Below are 16767 nucleotides of genomic sequence, written 5' to 3'. Positions count from 1 at the left end.
AGTCCAAGGTCATCCTTAACTGAGCCCCAAGAGGTTTCTCAGTTTTGCAGATGGTTTAAAAACACACTTAATTGCGTATCTTTCGAGGACTCTTCAGATTCTTGACGACATGGCACAAAAACACGACAAAAAGGCCAAAATGGTGGGTGTCTGTGTATCTTTATTCTGCTCCATAGATTGAACTTGTATGGGCCTGAATGCATTACGTATGTGTCTCTCAGAATAACGGTTTTGTCGAAATGAATACCATTGTTAGTAAATTATGAAAAGGTGTCACACATTTTTTGTATGTATTCTTCGTGTTTCCCTATCTTGAATGGAAAGACAGAGAAATAGATAAAAGTACAAGAAAACAACAGACATATATAGCTTTGGATGGTTTACGGGGAGGAAGCTTTGAACGAGATAAAATTTTATGATGAGTGGTTTTCTAATTTTAAAATTGGTCAAATGTCAGTTGAAGACAAATCATGAGTGGGACATCCCTTGACTTCCAGAAAACTGAAAAAATCCATGTTGTGATCATGTTTGATCATTGTAGAACGATCAGCGAATTGGTGGAAATAACTGGAATATCCTGGAAAATATGCCAATGTATTTTGTTCAAAGATCTGAAGATAAGAGAGTTACAGCAAAATTTGTTTTGCATGTGCTCTCTGGAGATCAGAGTGTGAATTGTTCACATATGAATCAGGAGTTGGAAAACAGTGAGAAACTGCTGCAGATTCCGATGTAAAAGTTATAATGAGCCATGAATTGTTGTGTTACAGTTAGGACTTGGAAACCTAACAACAATCCAACCATTGGAAGATTTCATCACCACCAAGAAAGCAAGCAGGCAAGATCCCATGTGGAGACACTTTTGGTATGTTTTTTCTATCTCAAGGGAACCATCCATAGTGAATTCGTCTGGCGGAGTACCACAGCTAACGAACATTACTACCTTGAAGTGTTGAAATCGTTGCATGAAGCAGTAAGAGAAAAGACACACATTGTGGGAATCAAGAGACTGGTTTTTGCACCAGACTCTTGTTATTCCCAAGAATGAAAATAAACCTGTAAAGAAAGTTTTTTCAAAACATAGAAGAAGAGGAGAGTAATAGTCCCTTGTATTTTGTACACGGCAGTCTGCAGACATTTGTTTTCTTCTTAAGAGTGCACACAGGAGAAAAAAGATGCTTGTACTGAGTGAAAGTGCCATTAAAACACAGATCATCTTATTTAAAGTTCATTTCAGTTTGTAGAACTAGCCATCACACAAGTTTATCCAAGCATCAATATTCCTTATGTGTGCTGATGTATTCTGCTATGTTCAAAAGGCTTTGCAGTATTTGTGGTAGTTTATGTAAAATATAGTTTTCTATCTTTATAATATTTAGATTGGTTTGTTTCTCCCCCTAGGTCTCACATTTTCAACTGCAGGCTTTACTGAAGAGGAGACACAGGCCTTAGAAGAAGTGATTAAGGAAAAAGGTGGGCGTGTTGTCCATCGTGGATTTAAAGGCATCCCCGATTATGGAATTGTGCCTTTAGAAGGGGAAAGACTTTATCACACAACTAATGCTGTTGTAACTCATCTGTGGGTGGTAAGTGTTTTGTTTGCACATTGCAGAGAAATAATTTTGTTTTCCTTTTTTTTTTTTTTTTTTTTTTTTTTTTTTTTTTTTTTTTTTTTTTTTTTCCTTGCTACAGAGTGGTTTTACATTTTGCATTCTGTCTGTCTGACTAACTAAGCATACTTCAGCAGACCACTATGAAAACTCTCACAAGATACAATGAAGAAGGCTTAAGTGCATCATGTTTCAGAACCCTCTCCTCCTCCTCCTACCCCTAACCCCCCCCCCCCCCCCCCCCCCCCCCCCCTTGTTTTAAGCATTTCAGTATTAGCTCACAGAAGGAATACAGTGGTAAGGACAGAGGAATCAGTCAAGTAGAAGAGCAAGGTGATAATTTCTAAGCCTGGTAGTTACACTTTTTAATTTAGAAAATGCGTTTTTCCTTTATTGTCAGTGCACTTAGACCTTTTTATAATCAGTAGAGCCCATCCCTAAATAAAGATTCAAATAATCTGCAAAATATCCCTTTGTGCCTTCTAAACAATTTGGCAACTAAAAAAGACCTTTAGAGAATATGTGGGAATCAGAAGGTACTAGAGTAGGATTAAGACGAATATTTCAACAGTTCATATTTCAGATTTCTTTTTTTTCCCCCCTCTTTGCTAAAGAGCCTTTGAGGCCTGTGAAGAAAGAAGACATTTTTTCGTTTATATCGCAAGCCTTCTGTGCTAATGTGCACACCCCACACCCACCCACCCACCCTCCCAATCCCACTGACATAGTACTCATTAAGTGGATGACATTGAATGTAGAATGGGAAGAACCTACCTCGGTTCAATAATAATGTTAGAAAGTTACCGTTAAAGTGGATAGATCTGTGCAATAGAGTCAAAGAAAACCCATATAATTGTAAAACTGACTAGTTCCATACCGTAGTGAGAGTTGACAATTATGAACCACGCAACATCTAAATGACCAACCATCCATCCAATCCTTGCTGCTGATCGTTGTCAAGGGAAGCATATGGGCTGCTATGGAAGAAGTGTTTAATGAATTCAGAAGCAAGATCTCCTAAAACATTTTTGTCCCAAAGTAAGTCTGTGGAACATAGGTATCTGCCCAAATATTCATTGACCATTAATGGCAGGACAACACAGTGATAAAACGAAGGCAGAAATTCCAAATCCTGTCTTCTGAAATGGCTTCACCAAAGATCATAATGTAGCTCCTGTATTTGGCTGTCACATAGGTGTGAAATATGAAGACACAAAAGTAAATGATTTTGAAATACAAGGCGAAAAACTTTGCTTCCGCTGTTTTTTCCCCAAAATTTGAGGCTTTAATGAAACAAATTGGTTACACATGTATCATTCAAAGTATTTTCCATCACTAGCCACTACTTTCTCCCATCTTTCAGGCAGTGTATGAATCGCAGGTTGAAAAAATTGTTCATCTCTTGAAGTGATCCACGAATCGATCCAATTTGTGATTTCTTCATGAGATTGGAACTGTTAGTCAGTTAGACCATGTGCCGTTGATCTAAACAGGTGAATAGTCAGAGGGGGCAATGTATGGAGAATGTGGCGGGTGGGGTAGAACTTCCCATTTTAACGTTTCCAGGTACGTTTTGACCTCATTTGCAATGTGGGGTTGAGCATTGTAAAGCTGGAAAGTCACTTTATCGTACCTCTCGCTGTATTGCAGCTGTTGGTCTTTTAATGCTCTGCTCAAACGCATTAATTGCATTGGATAACAAGCACCTGGGATTGTTTCATTTAGTTTTAACACCCCATAGTACATGATGCCGAGCTGGTTCCACTAAATGCAGAGCATGATCTTGGAACTGTGAATATTTGGTTTGGCCATCGATGTGGAAGTGTGGCCGGTATATCCCCATTATTTTTTGCATTTAGTTTTCTCTTAATGAATCCATTTTTCTTCCCCGGTGACAATGTGATTGTGATGATGAAATCCCTTCTGTTTTTGCCTCTGAAGCAACTATTCACAAACACACAAATGCCATTCAACATCTCTTGGTTTCAGCCCATACGGGACCCAAGTAGCTTCTTTCTGAATCATGCACATAGCCGTGAGATATTTTGAAATGGCTTGCTGTATCACTCCCACTAATCGTGCCAATTCTTAAAGAGTTTGATGCTGAGTCTTCACTCAGCAATGTCTCTAATTCTGCATCTTCAAAGACACTCTCTCTTCCACCACTATGTCGTCTATGACTTTAAAATCACCGTTCTTGAAGTGTTGAAACACTCATGACACGTTCTTTCACTAATAGCGTCCTCACCATACGTACTTGAGAGCATTTGATGAGACTCAACTGCTGTTTTCTTTATATTGAAACAAAACTGTAACACCTCCTGCAAATGACAAGAATTAGGCCCGTAAACTGACATTTTCAGCCAAGAACAACTTTAAGATGCAGACACAAATCAAACAATATTTGAATGAGGTTTTGTTGACTTAGGTCCAAACTAACTTCCAGATGTCTGGGATCTGTTTCTTTTGACCGCTGCTTACCGTTGTCCCCACCTAGTGGCAAACGGCGGAAGCCAAGTTCTACACCTTGTAGAAAAAGTTCTCAAGTTGGTCTGTAGAGATAAGGTCTCTCTTGAATTTTTCGTAGGATGCATGCTGCAGAGATTTGAACTGAAACCTATGTTCTGGCTGTCACAAAGATCGGAGATGTGTTAAACCCCATTAAAGAAAATATAGGTACCAGTGTGTGTTGTGTATTTGCACTGCTGCTGATTGTTCTATTGAGCCTGTGTAACATGTCAAACAAAGGTAACTCGAGCACTCAGCTGTGACTGAACACTGCCTGGAAAACGGACAAAAAATAAAATTTAAAAAAAGGAGTGAATTTTCTCAAGCATCATCACATTGGAACTATCAGAAAAGTGTCAAAGATTAAAATGAACTACAATGTTACTTAGTTCAGCTAGTGACAGCACTGGTGGTCAGTAGTTATTACTGGTGGTGGTGGTGGTGGTGGTGGTGGTGGTGGACAATTGTTGAAAGCTTGATTTATTTTATGTGAGCGGCTTGAATATAAAGATGACTTTATTCAGGCATGCTGCCAGGAAAATCCCAGATGTTACATGCATAGGAAATGGCACCTCTCAAAGAACTGGTGTACTGAAGGTCACTGGAGCAAAACCGTGCCCCCTGTGTTTGGATGAAGGAAGTCTGTAAGAAGGATCACAAGACTGAGGGAAAAATTATTGAGCTATCTCACTGACATAAATTTGCTGTATCATCATGCAGCCTAAATTGAGCTCACATATAAGGACTTCACTAGAAGCTGAATAGCTGCAACACAGCAATCAACGTTGTTTCCACAAGCATAAGTCAAAGATGCAGCTTGCACTGAATAAAATTTCCTCAGGCTTTCAGCCACTTCAGATGGTTAAAATGCCACAAGCTTTTGCTCCAGGACACCTCGGTCATTGTCAAATAGAATGGCCATTGATGGGCTGCTGATATGCCCATCTGTACTGTAGCTGCGAGCTTTGATGTGACTGATGCTGATAGCATCACCGTATACGGGCATACATTAACTCCATGTTCGCTGTGTCTGCTTTGCCCTGGAGTCTTCTTTAATGACACCGTCCCAGAAATGGTTTGTGTGAGCCATGAAAGATTTTGCATCAAATTTAATCCAGTGAGAGTTTTCTAAAGCATGCACAGCAAAAGCAGTTTTTTTTTCCCTAGGCAATCAGATGTCTCGTGCTTGTTCCTGCATTTTTCTACAATGCGCGCTGCTTATCCAGTATAATATTTCATGTTCTCGAAAGGTATCTTCCTCTATATAAGCCTTTCACAATAATGTCTTCTGTCTTCTAGTTGAAGAATGAAGGGGAGAGGCAACAACCTTGTCTAATGCCCTTTCAATGCTGCTTCCTTCAGATATTTCATTTCCAGTCCTTATTCTCTGCTTTCTGTAGTATAGCTGTTATGTACCAACTGTTTCTCATGCCAGTCTACTTCCTTCCTCTTAAAAATATCCGGGCGTTTGTTCCATTGCTCTTCGTTAAGTTTTTTCCAAATTGGTAAAAAACATTATAAATTTCTCTATCTTTCTTAGTACATCTTTCACATATGATTCTTAACAGGCCTATAGCATCTGTTGAGGATCCCTCGTTTTGTGATGCTTGTGGTTTTATACTCATGTTAAGTGTGTTTTACCTACACTCATCTCGAGCTGTTTTCATGTTGATGCTGAGGACCTTGCTATCTTATGCCCATACCAACATATCCATCCATCCTGTTCTATTTCTTTTTCTAAATCTGAAGTGTTCCTCTGTATTCGAGCTATCCAACATGCCATATAACCACATATTCAGCACTCTCAGCAATACTTTAGAAAATAGGCTGATAGTCCTACGCTCTTCACATGTTTTGATATTTCTCTTTTCTCGTCTGGTATCATTACCATTGCAAGAAAATCATCAGGCCGCTCCCCTTTGTCATATATCATTACAGAGGTCGACTGTTTCCTTTTCCCCCCTTTCTCCAAGCTCACTGCTTCAGCTGGCAAGTTATTGATTCCATATGCCTTATGATTTATCATCTTCATTGCCTTCTGTACTTCTGCTTCGAAGTTGCTGTACAGCTTTCCATCTTCTGGTACACATTTCATGATCGATTTGACTTGGTACTTGGTCCTCCTTATACAGACATTCTATAAATTCTTGCCCTCTGCTCAGAACTTCCTGTGGTTCTGCAGTCCATGCTTTCTATTTACATGTCAGTCTTCCTTCTTTTACTCTCAGAAACTCTTCTTAGCCAATCTGTACATCATTTCACACCTTCTTCCCCCCCCCCCCCCCCCCCCTCCATTTTCTCTCTTTTCTCACATTTCTCTTCCATTTATCTTTCTCTTGTTTCTTCAGTTCCTCTTCTTAATTTATTATCCAATTTCTTGTATCTCTTTTTGCCTTCTTTATCTTCCATATTTTTCCACTTTGTCATTTCTTCCATTTTATTCTAAGTGTTTTCTGACACCTACTATCTTATACTTTTGGATACTTTAACAGTACTTCTTTGATGAATTCCTTGAGTCCCTCCCACATTTTTATCCATTTGTCATTTACACATTCTTCATTTATACCTCTTTCCCATATTTCCATAAACCTGTCTTCCTGCTCTGAAGCCATACTACCTCCTTGAGTATCTCAAAGTTTAATCTATCTTTTACTTTATCTCTCTTCACTTTCTTCAACTTATTTCATGGCCTGAATTTGTCAGCTCCTAGGTAAATTTGGCATTCTTCTGGCTGTTCCATTTAAAGGTTGTGTCAACAGCCGCATTTAAATTGTCTGTACTTTGATTATTGGATTTTAACCACAACTATTGCGGCATTGTCCGGCGCGCACACCTCACGTGACACTTGCTGCATGCGCACTTGAGTTTGTTAATGCGGCAGTCCAGTTGAGCTGTACATTAGTGTGCTACAGTTTCACAGTCAACAAAAGTGTTCACCCCATTGCTGCAACATGGTGTGCTGAGGCTTGTGCATAGTGAGACCATCAATGCTGTGGTGAGTAGGTTCATCATTTATGGCCCAGGCATTTTTTCCTGTCGTAATCCACATGTTTCAGTGGTGGAACCAGGCTCATGCTATTCAGCATCCCAAAGACCCTTGAATGGGTTAAAGAGAAGTCTCGAACACCCTTATTCGTTTCCGTATCCTCTTTGTGGTAGAATGTCTTGTTGATACCTGAGGATATAAATATTCGCTACTGCTCAACACTGGCACCTTTTTTTTATGGGAACACACACAATTACAGGTTTCTTATGATAACCTAAGTATTTACATTTAAAAATGCATTGACATGCCGGGTTTGAATATTTCGTACTAAGTAAAAGTAAATTTTCATATTGTGTTTACATTTCTTTACGTACATATTATACAAAACTTCACATAAACACTGTAAAGAAATTATACGTACAAGACTTTTAATATTATGTGCACCTCTTCTTTTCTTATGTCACGTAACATCTTTCAGTTTTTACATTATCATTTTTATCACATTTTGCTATTGGGCATTCATTCTGTAAATTTTCATTTGTGAGCAATCTGTATTCATAGTCTCATCTCACTTCAACATTACACAGATTGTCATTTTTTCAGTTTCCAAAATATTGCGTACAACATTATCACACGATGTGCATAAGCTTTGTGTTCATACACCGCACCTGATGTCAGTATGCAGCATTCAGTTTTTACTCTACTACTGCAATCCTTCGTTCATCATGGGAAAACTATTGTGTACATCATTTCATGACTATCTATCCACTTACTTTATGTTTACTATTTGACAGTAGAGTATTGTGTTATAGAAGTGTCATCATTGACTGTAAACAGTGTACTTCAATGTCGGAGACCTAAACTTCATATTACTTTTCTATTCCTGGAATTAACATTTTCCTGCTGTTTATGACATTTTTTATCGGTCGCGTTAAATTTCCTATGTTAATTTGCACCTGATTTTGCGTCAACATATTTATAATTTTCCTGGGATTTGTGTGTTATGAAAAAATGTTTGTGGAGGAAAAAAAAATGATTTTGGGCATCCAGTAGTGTTTATAAATGTTACGTGGTTAAGTTTTGTAACACCAGAGCGCGCTACCCAGTGGTTTTGAACTGGTCAATGTCTAAAAGTTGGAACAATTCGTGCCTTATTTCCTGCCGCTGACAAGCTCTTTTTGGCATGGTGGCGGATATGAATAACTAGATTCGTTCAAATGAAGATATAATGACCAATCACAACCATTTCCAAATTGTCTTTATTACGCAATCGCAGTTTCGTGATTGTTGTGATCATTGTGACACCTTTGTCAAACCATATTTAGTGTGTTTCAGTGTATGGCCACTTGGGGCGCTAGTTGACACAGTCTTTCACTTTGCGTTGCTCGAGTGTTTTTAGTTTAAACACAGCTCCAGTTATGTATTTTATTCATGCTGAGCAAAATGTGTTTTGATAATTTATTCTTCTTGTCAAGTGCAGTATTTATGCATGAATCTTCTGTGATGTTACTCAGTCAATGAATACGAGTGATTTGTACTTAACAGTGAGAAAAAATTCTCAAAACGCATTGTGCCAAGTGTGAAAAAATACATAACTAGTGCAGTATTGATGTCCCTTGAAAAGTGTAAAAGTGTGGTTTCATTGTGTTCTGTTGTGCATGCATATGCCTCTACGAGAATTGTGCCAATGAACAAGTGTAAAACAATTATGAGACAACTTGAGTTCATGTGCAACTGTATAGTAATAATCTTGCTTGGCGCTTTCCTCATTCACATGGACTTAAAAATGTATAGCCTGACCCCTTTAAATTCGTTAGCATAAGACCTAAGTTCAACCTTTTTTATGGAGTTGGTAGCCCTGCGCCTGCTATACGGACGTCTGAGTCACAGCTCTCGTACAAGATAAGTAATTTAAGTAGTAATAAACTGTTTTTAACACTTTAAACTAATTTATTATGTTAATTATAGTGCTCTTCAAGTGTACCATTAAAGGTTTTTGTCTTACTCGTGTATTTTCACAGTAATTTACTGATAGTTTAGTGTGCTAAATATGTTCGCTGTCCCTTTAGATCTGTAGAGTATCGCCATCTCTTAAGTAATTTCCAGTAAAAAACTTCTGAATCACTGTTTACACAGTCGCGAGTAGGCCTAATTTTTCGTACACGTATTTTCAATGTTTTCTGGTAACTTAATTGTCTTTCTGTCACTAAAATCGATTTGTACCATGAGTGTAAAGTGCCTGATATGCCGTAGAATCGTTAGCTCCGGGGTCTGGTGTGATGGATGTGGGAACTTATTTCATTGGGGCGATTGTAGTGGCGTGGGAATTGGGAAAATGGGCGAGACTTATCAGTGGTTCTGCAGGCTATGCAGTAGAGATAGAAAGATTGTGTAACAGGAGGGTAAAATTGCTGCCCTTCAGGCTGAGCTAGATGAGGCTAGGCGAGAATTGGGCAGGTTAAGGGGGGAGAAGGGTAAACAGGGGTGGGAAGTGGCAACAGGCATAAGGTACAGGGCAAGAAAATCCTCTAACAGATTTGTTGTTGTTGTACAAAATAGGTTTGACCTGTTGCCTCAGTCAGAAACTGATGAGCCTCTCACAGAAGTAGATGAAGACAGGGCTCAACAAGCTTTCAGCAGCAAATTGAATAAGAATGTAGGGAAGTCTGCAAAGAGAAAGTAAGTCTTGTTGCTAGGTAGTTCACATGCTAGGGGTGTGGGCCAACTTTTGCAGGATGAATTAGGGTCAGAATACCAGGTCACAAGTTTTTTCAAGCCTAGTGCTGGACTGGGGCAGGTTACAGAGGATTTAGGTTCACTATGTAGAGGCTTTACTAAGGAAGATACCGTGGTTATTGTGGGTGGGCCGGGCAACAGTATTGACAGAGATCCATGGTACAGCATAGAGTGTGACCTGGCAAAGATTGCATAAACATAGTCATACCAGTGTTGGGTTTGTGTCTGTTCTGGAGCACCACGACCGACCTCATTTGAGCTCTTCTGTCAGGAGAGTTAATTTGGAGTTGGAACGGCTACTTGGATATGGTGCAGGGTCACACATTGGTGTGGTTCCTGTTGATTCACTCTGTAAGTGGGACTATACTAGACATGGCCTACACCTCAACAAGAAAGGGAAGGGTAAACTGGCTGGGCTGATAGCAGGAAATTTAAAGGGGGGAGGAACTACATCTCATGGTGGAAACTCTTTTTTTTTAGTGTAAGATCAGTGTCCAGTGGGAAACTCAGCCAGGCAAGTACTAAATATGTTAAAAAAGTTCAAGATACTCACAAAAGCAAAGTGAAAAATAATGTTAGTATATTTCATCAAAATATTGGGGGATTGAAGAATAAAATTGATGAGCTTCTGCTTTGTTTAGAAGATATAGAAACTGAGAATGTAATAGATGTACTATGCCTGTCTGAGCATCACATTGTCACTGATAGGCGAAAGGTTAGCATCAATGGGTACAAATTAGCTGCACATGTAAGCAGAGATAATATGATGAGAGGAGGAGTTGCCATATATGTCAGAAGCTTCCACAGTGTGTAAAAAAAAAAAAAAAAATTAGAAACTAAAAAATTTTGTGTAGAGCAACATGTGGAAGCATGTGCCACTGAACGCAAACTAAATGATGGCACCTTAATAATTGTAACAGTGTATAGGTCCCCCCTCAGGGAATTTCCAGCTATTTCTAGAATACTTGGATGCTGTGTTGTGCTATCTGTCAGACAGGGGGAAGCAAATTATCATTTATGGGGATTTAAATGTTGATTCCCTGAAATAGTGTAATAGGAAGAATGACCTTGTAGTATTACTCAGTTCTTTCAATTTGAGCTCCGTCATTGATTTTCCTACTCGCATAACAAAGAACAGCAGTACATTGATAGATAACTTTTTTATAGACCAAGATAAGATTAAGGACATAAATGCTTATCCTGTTGAGAATTGTCTTTCAGATCATGGTGCACAGCTAGTTACAGTACATGACATAGCTCCATGCAGTATATCAAATCAGACTTTCAAAGCAGTGTGTTCAATTAACGGTATAAATATTGCAAACTTTAGGGAATGTCTACAGCAGCTAGACTGGGATGAAGTGTATAAGGAAACTGATGCAAACTTGAAAATAATTTATTTCACGATACATTTTTAAGGGTATTTGAAAATTGTTTTCCCAAGGAAATAGTGAAACATAATTCCAAGAAAACATATAAAAGACCTTGGCTAAATAAAGGAATAAGAATATCTTGCAACCGTAAAAGAGAACTGTATCTAACAGCAAGAGGGAGTACTGATCCCGAAATTGTTCAATTTATAAAAACTATTGTGTGGTACTAAGAAAAGTTATTAAAAAGTCCAGAAGCATGTGTATCATGTCTGAGATCAGTAACTCTGATAATAAAATTAAAGCAATTTGGAATATTATTGAAAGGGAAACAGGGCAACTAAGAGCACAGGAAGACTTTAGTGCCATAAAACTGAATGACAAGTGTACTAACAAACAATCGGAAATTGAAAATATTTTCAGTAATCATTTTTTAAATGTTGTGGAGAAAATAGGATCTAGATCTTCACTAGAAGAGGCAAGGTTACTAATAGAAGAGGCCATACCTGTGCAGTTTGAAACAACTGTAATTCCACCAACCTCTCCCTCTGAAATCCGTAAAATAATAAACTCACTGAAAAGTGAAAGCTCTTACGGAATTGATGGCATTTCCAGCAAGGTACTTAAAGCTTGTTCCCCACAAATAAGTAGGATTTTCAGCCATGTATGTAATAGCTCTTTGGCGCAGGGTGTTTTCCCCGATAGACTGAAATATGCCATTGTAAAACCATTGCATAAAAAGGGGGATACGTCGGATGTCAACAACTACCGCCCAGTCTCTCTTCTGACAGCTCTATCAAAAATTTTTGAGAAAGTAATGTATTCAAGAGTAGCCTCCCATATTTCTAAAAATAAAGTACTAACAAAATATCAGTTTGGTATTCAGAAAGGCTTTTCAACAGAAAATGCTATATATGCTTTCACTGATCAAATATTAAATGCTCTGAATAACTGGACATCACCCATAGGTGTGAATCTTAAGGCTGCTTCTTCTAATATTTCGGCTGTATACCTTTCAGCCATCTTCAGAGAGAGCAAACGGACTCTATTAAAGTTTTGATAAAACACAGTATATACAGTTCTGTACAGTAAATGGCACAACTCCAGTAATAAATATAGACTTTGAACAGAAGTCTGTAGCTAAGGTAGAATTTTCAAAAATTTTAGGTGTCCATTGATGAGAGGTTAAACTGGAAGCAACACATTGATGGTCTGCTGAAACATCTGAGTTCAGCTACATATGCTATTAAGCTTATTGCAAATTTTTGTAATAAGAATCTCAGTAAATTAGCTTACTATGCCTACTTTCATTCACTGCTTTCGTATGGCATCATATTCTGGGGTTATTCATCATTGAGTAAAAAAGTATTCATTGCTGAAAAATGTGTAATCAGAATAATTGCTGGAGCCCATATATATATAATAGAAAGAAACTTCCACATGGGAAAAATATACTAAAAACAAAGATTCCAAGACTCTTACCAAGCGGGAAAGCGCCGGTAAATAGGCACAATGAATAAAACACACACACAGAATTTCGAGCTTTCGCAACCAGCGGCTGCTTCGTCAGGAAAGAGGGAAGGAAAAGGAAAGATGAAAGGATGTGGGTTTTAAACCCACATCCTCTCATCTCTCTCCCCCCCCCCCCCCCCCCCCCAAAATCCAGTTCAAAAGTAATAGCAGTGTGCACATAGCTATAACACCAGGAGAAAGGATGATCTTCACTATGCAGGGTTAAATCTTACTTTGGCACAGAAAGGGGTAAATTATGCTGCCACAAAAATCTTTGGCCATCTACCTAACAGTACCAAAAGCCTGACAGACAGTCAACCAACATTTAAAAATAAATTAAAAGAATTTCTAGATGACACATCCTTCTAATCATTGGCTGAATTTTTAGATGTAAATTAAGGGAGGAAAAAGAACATAAACATTAGTGTCATGCAATATTTTGTGTAATGTAATATCTTGTACAGACATCTTTTATAAACCTGGCACGTTCCACATCATTACGAAATGTCATAATCATGATCTATGGAACAAGTATTAATCTAATCTAATCTGGCATACTATAGCTGTTTCATAACACATGTACACCATCATAGACATACATATTTTTATACATACAATTATTTATTTTGGTGCGGTCCTTATGCTTTGGTGCCTAACATCTAACTGTTGTGTTCCCTAGTTTACCCAGGACATGATTCTGCATTGTTCACTGGATGGAGCTTAATTACTAGCTTAAAACTAAGTGCATAGTTACTCGCTAGCTACTAATACATACCAATAGTCCAGCTTCCAATACCAATAGTCATAGTTTCAATTCCTATCAGTATGCTGTTCATACCTTATCAGTTCTTTTTTTTAAAGAACGCATATGTAAGTACTGCGCTGGTGGTTTTGACTTTCTTTTTGCACCTGGAAAGAAAAACAGTGTCTTAGGTGGGGCACAATCCTATCTCTCACAGTATATTCAAGACTTAATTTTTATTCCTTCACTCCTCGTGTAGATATCCCCTTTCATATGTGCGTGTGCATGTTTGTTTGTTTGTTTGTTTGTTTGTTTTTTGATTCCTTAGCTTAGTTCTTCTTAATTTCTTAATCTTATTTTAGTTCTGTAGTGTAAAACATTTTACTTCTTTATTAGTCAACTCATATTATACGGTTTCTCTAAACGCAGATTGTTTCAAGTTTCTTTGCGAAGCTATCGTCGTCTGGCAGTGATGCGTCGGCTTACATTGTGCTGTGTGCAATCATGGAGGTTGTCAGCCTTAAAGCTAGGTACTGCGCCTGCAGTAGATCTAGTATGGATAAAGTAGGAGTTGCTATTTTCATAAAACGAGGGTATAAATACAGATCTGTTGAAGTAAGCAAATTTTGTGTTGATCAGCACTTTGAGGTTTGTGCATGTGAACTTCAGCTAGATAATGTTGTGTTGATATTAGCAACAGTGTACAGGTCTTCACTAGGAGATTAGGAGCTAAGTTTGACTCCGTATTATACTGTCAGACAAAAAGAAGTAGTTATTAATCTGTGGTGATTTTAATGTCAACTTTCTAAGCAATTCTGATAGGGAAAGTGAACTGGAAGTGTTGTTAACAACATATAATTTAGAATCAGTGATCTATTTCCCTACATGTATAGCTCAGCTCAGTAGTTCTCTAATAGATAATGTATTTGTACAGCAAGAGAATGTAGAACAAACACATGCTTTCGCTATGGTAAATGGATTATCTGACGATGATGCACAACTGATTAACTTACAAAACCAAACAGGATGTACACTTCAGAAACAATTAAGTAAAAATGTGAGGATGCTCAGCCCAGTATCTATAGATCACTTCAGAGAAAGTTTAGGAAATGTAAACTGGGAAGATGTTTATAATGAGTCAAATGCTAATGATAAATACAGCATATTTCTTGATAAATTTATATCCATTTTTGAACATTGTTTTCCAAAGAAAATTGCTAAATGTAACACCACAAACTTTTCAAAGAAACCTTGGATTACTACATGTATTAAAGTGTCTTCAGAAAGAAAACTGTATGAGACAGCAAGAACGATTAAAGATCCAGAAGTAGTTTTACACTATAAAAATTATTGTAACATGCTGAGAAAAGTTGTAAGGAAATAAAGAAATATGTATGTTAGAGAAGAAATTAACAACTCCAGCAATAAAATCAAATCAATATGGAATGTTGTTAGAAGGGAGACAGGAAAAGTAACAATTGAGGTAGGTAGTATTACTGTTCAAGAGAATGAGACCATCTTAACCAACAGCAGGCAGGTAGCCAATGTATTTAACAATCACTTCTTAAGTGTAGGAGAAAAAATTTGTGAAAATAGTTCAAAAGAAAAAGCCAGACAGTACATGGAAGAGTCAGTTTTGAATAATTTTAGTCAAATTAAGTTTCATCTAACAACCTCTTCTGAAATAAGTAAAATTATTAAATCTTTGAAAAATAAAGGTTCTGTTGGAGTAGATGACATCTCCAACAAGTTATTAAAACAATGTGGAGCAATTACAGCTGATGTTTTGACACACATATGTAGCGCATCACTGACTAAGGGTATTTTTCCAGACAGGTTAAAATATGCCATTCTCAGGCCTCTCTACAAAAAGGGGAAACCACACATGTCAATAATTACTGGCCAGTATCCTTGCCTACAGCATTTTCAAAAATCTTTGAAAAAGTAATGTACTCGAGTGGTTAACCATCTTTACAGTAATAGGATACTTAGTAAATCGCAGTTCAGATATCAGAAATGCTGTTCCACTGAGAAAGCAATGTACAATTTCACTGTCCACATATTAGTCTTTAAATAGTAAAATGTCACAAGTAGGAATATTCTGTGATTTATCCAAAGCATTTGATTGTGTGAACCATGACATTATGTTAGAGAAATTACAATTCTATGGTATAAATGGAACAGCATATGAGTGGTTAAAGTCATATCTGCAGAACAAGAAGCAAAAAGTCTCTTTATATGCTTAAAGTGTTTGTGATTCAAAGGAGTTTGGTATTTCATCTAACTGGGGTGAAATTACATTAGGTGTTCCACAAGGTTCGATCATGGGTCCCCCTCGTCTTCTTGATAATGTGAATGACCCCCCCCCCCCCTTTCTTATGTGAAACAAGATGCTGAACTGACACTGTTTGCTGATGATACAAGCATAATTATTAATCCAGTAAAAGAAAGTCTGATAGAAAGTGACACAAATAAGGTCTTTGGAAAAGTTATTAATTGATTTTCTGTGAATGGGCTAGCTCTGAACTTTGAAAAAACACAGTGCATCCAATTTTCTGCTGCAAAAAGTAAAATTCCTTCAATAAACATAAGACATCAAAAGAAGTCAGTAGCAAGGGTAGAGCATACTAAGTTTTTGGGTGTACATATAGATGAGAATCTTAATTGGAAAATTCATATTTTGGATCTCCTGAAGTGACTAGGTTCAGCAACTTTTGCAATCAGAATAATTACCAATATTGAGGATCTAGAAATGAATAAGCTAACATACTGTGCGTACTTCCATTCTCTGATGACATGTTGTTGTTGTTGTTGTTGTTGCTGTTGTTGTTGTTGTAGTCTTCAGTCCTGAGACTGGTTTGATGCAGCTCTCCGTGCTACTCTATCTTGTGCAACCTTCATCATCTCCCAATACCTACTGCAACCTACATCCTTCTGAATCTGCTTAGTGTAGTCATCTTTTGGTCTCCCACTATGATTTTTACCCTCCACGCTGCCCTCCAATACTAAGTTGGTGATCTCTTGATGCCTCACAACATGTCCTACCAACCGATCCCTTCTTCTGGTCAAGTTGTGCCACAAACTTCTCTTCTCCCCAATCCGATTCAATACTTCCTCATTAGTTATGTGATCTACCCATCTAATCTTTAGCATTCTTCTGTAGCACCACATTTCGAAAGCTTCTATTCTCTTCTTGTCCAAACTATTTATCGTCCATGATTCACTTCCATACATGGCTACACTCCATACAAATACTTTCAGAATGACTTTCTGACACTTAAATCTATACTCGATGTTAACAAA

General features: G+C 37.7%; 1 protein-coding gene across 2 annotated transcripts in view; it reads left to right on the top strand.

The window, feature by feature from the left end:
* Positions 1-16767, top strand: part of LOC126284798 (DNA topoisomerase 2-binding protein 1-A-like) — a 290604-nt gene that overhangs the window by 154411 nt on the left and 119426 nt on the right. For both annotated transcript variants that reach the window (XM_049983964.1, XM_049983973.1), the window contains exon 13: positions 1402-1586. In XM_049983964.1, coding sequence (XP_049839921.1) covers positions 1402-1586 — 185 coding nt within the window. The remainder of the gene's footprint in view (positions 1-1401; positions 1587-16767) is intronic.

Source organism: Schistocerca gregaria, chromosome 1, assembly GCF_023897955.1.
Source record: "Schistocerca gregaria isolate iqSchGreg1 chromosome 1, iqSchGreg1.2, whole genome shotgun sequence".
Classification (NCBI taxonomy): Eukaryota; Metazoa; Arthropoda; class Insecta; order Orthoptera; family Acrididae; genus Schistocerca; species Schistocerca gregaria.
Note: the sequence above shows the minus strand (reverse complement) of the source record. Positions and strands in the feature narration are given on the sequence as shown.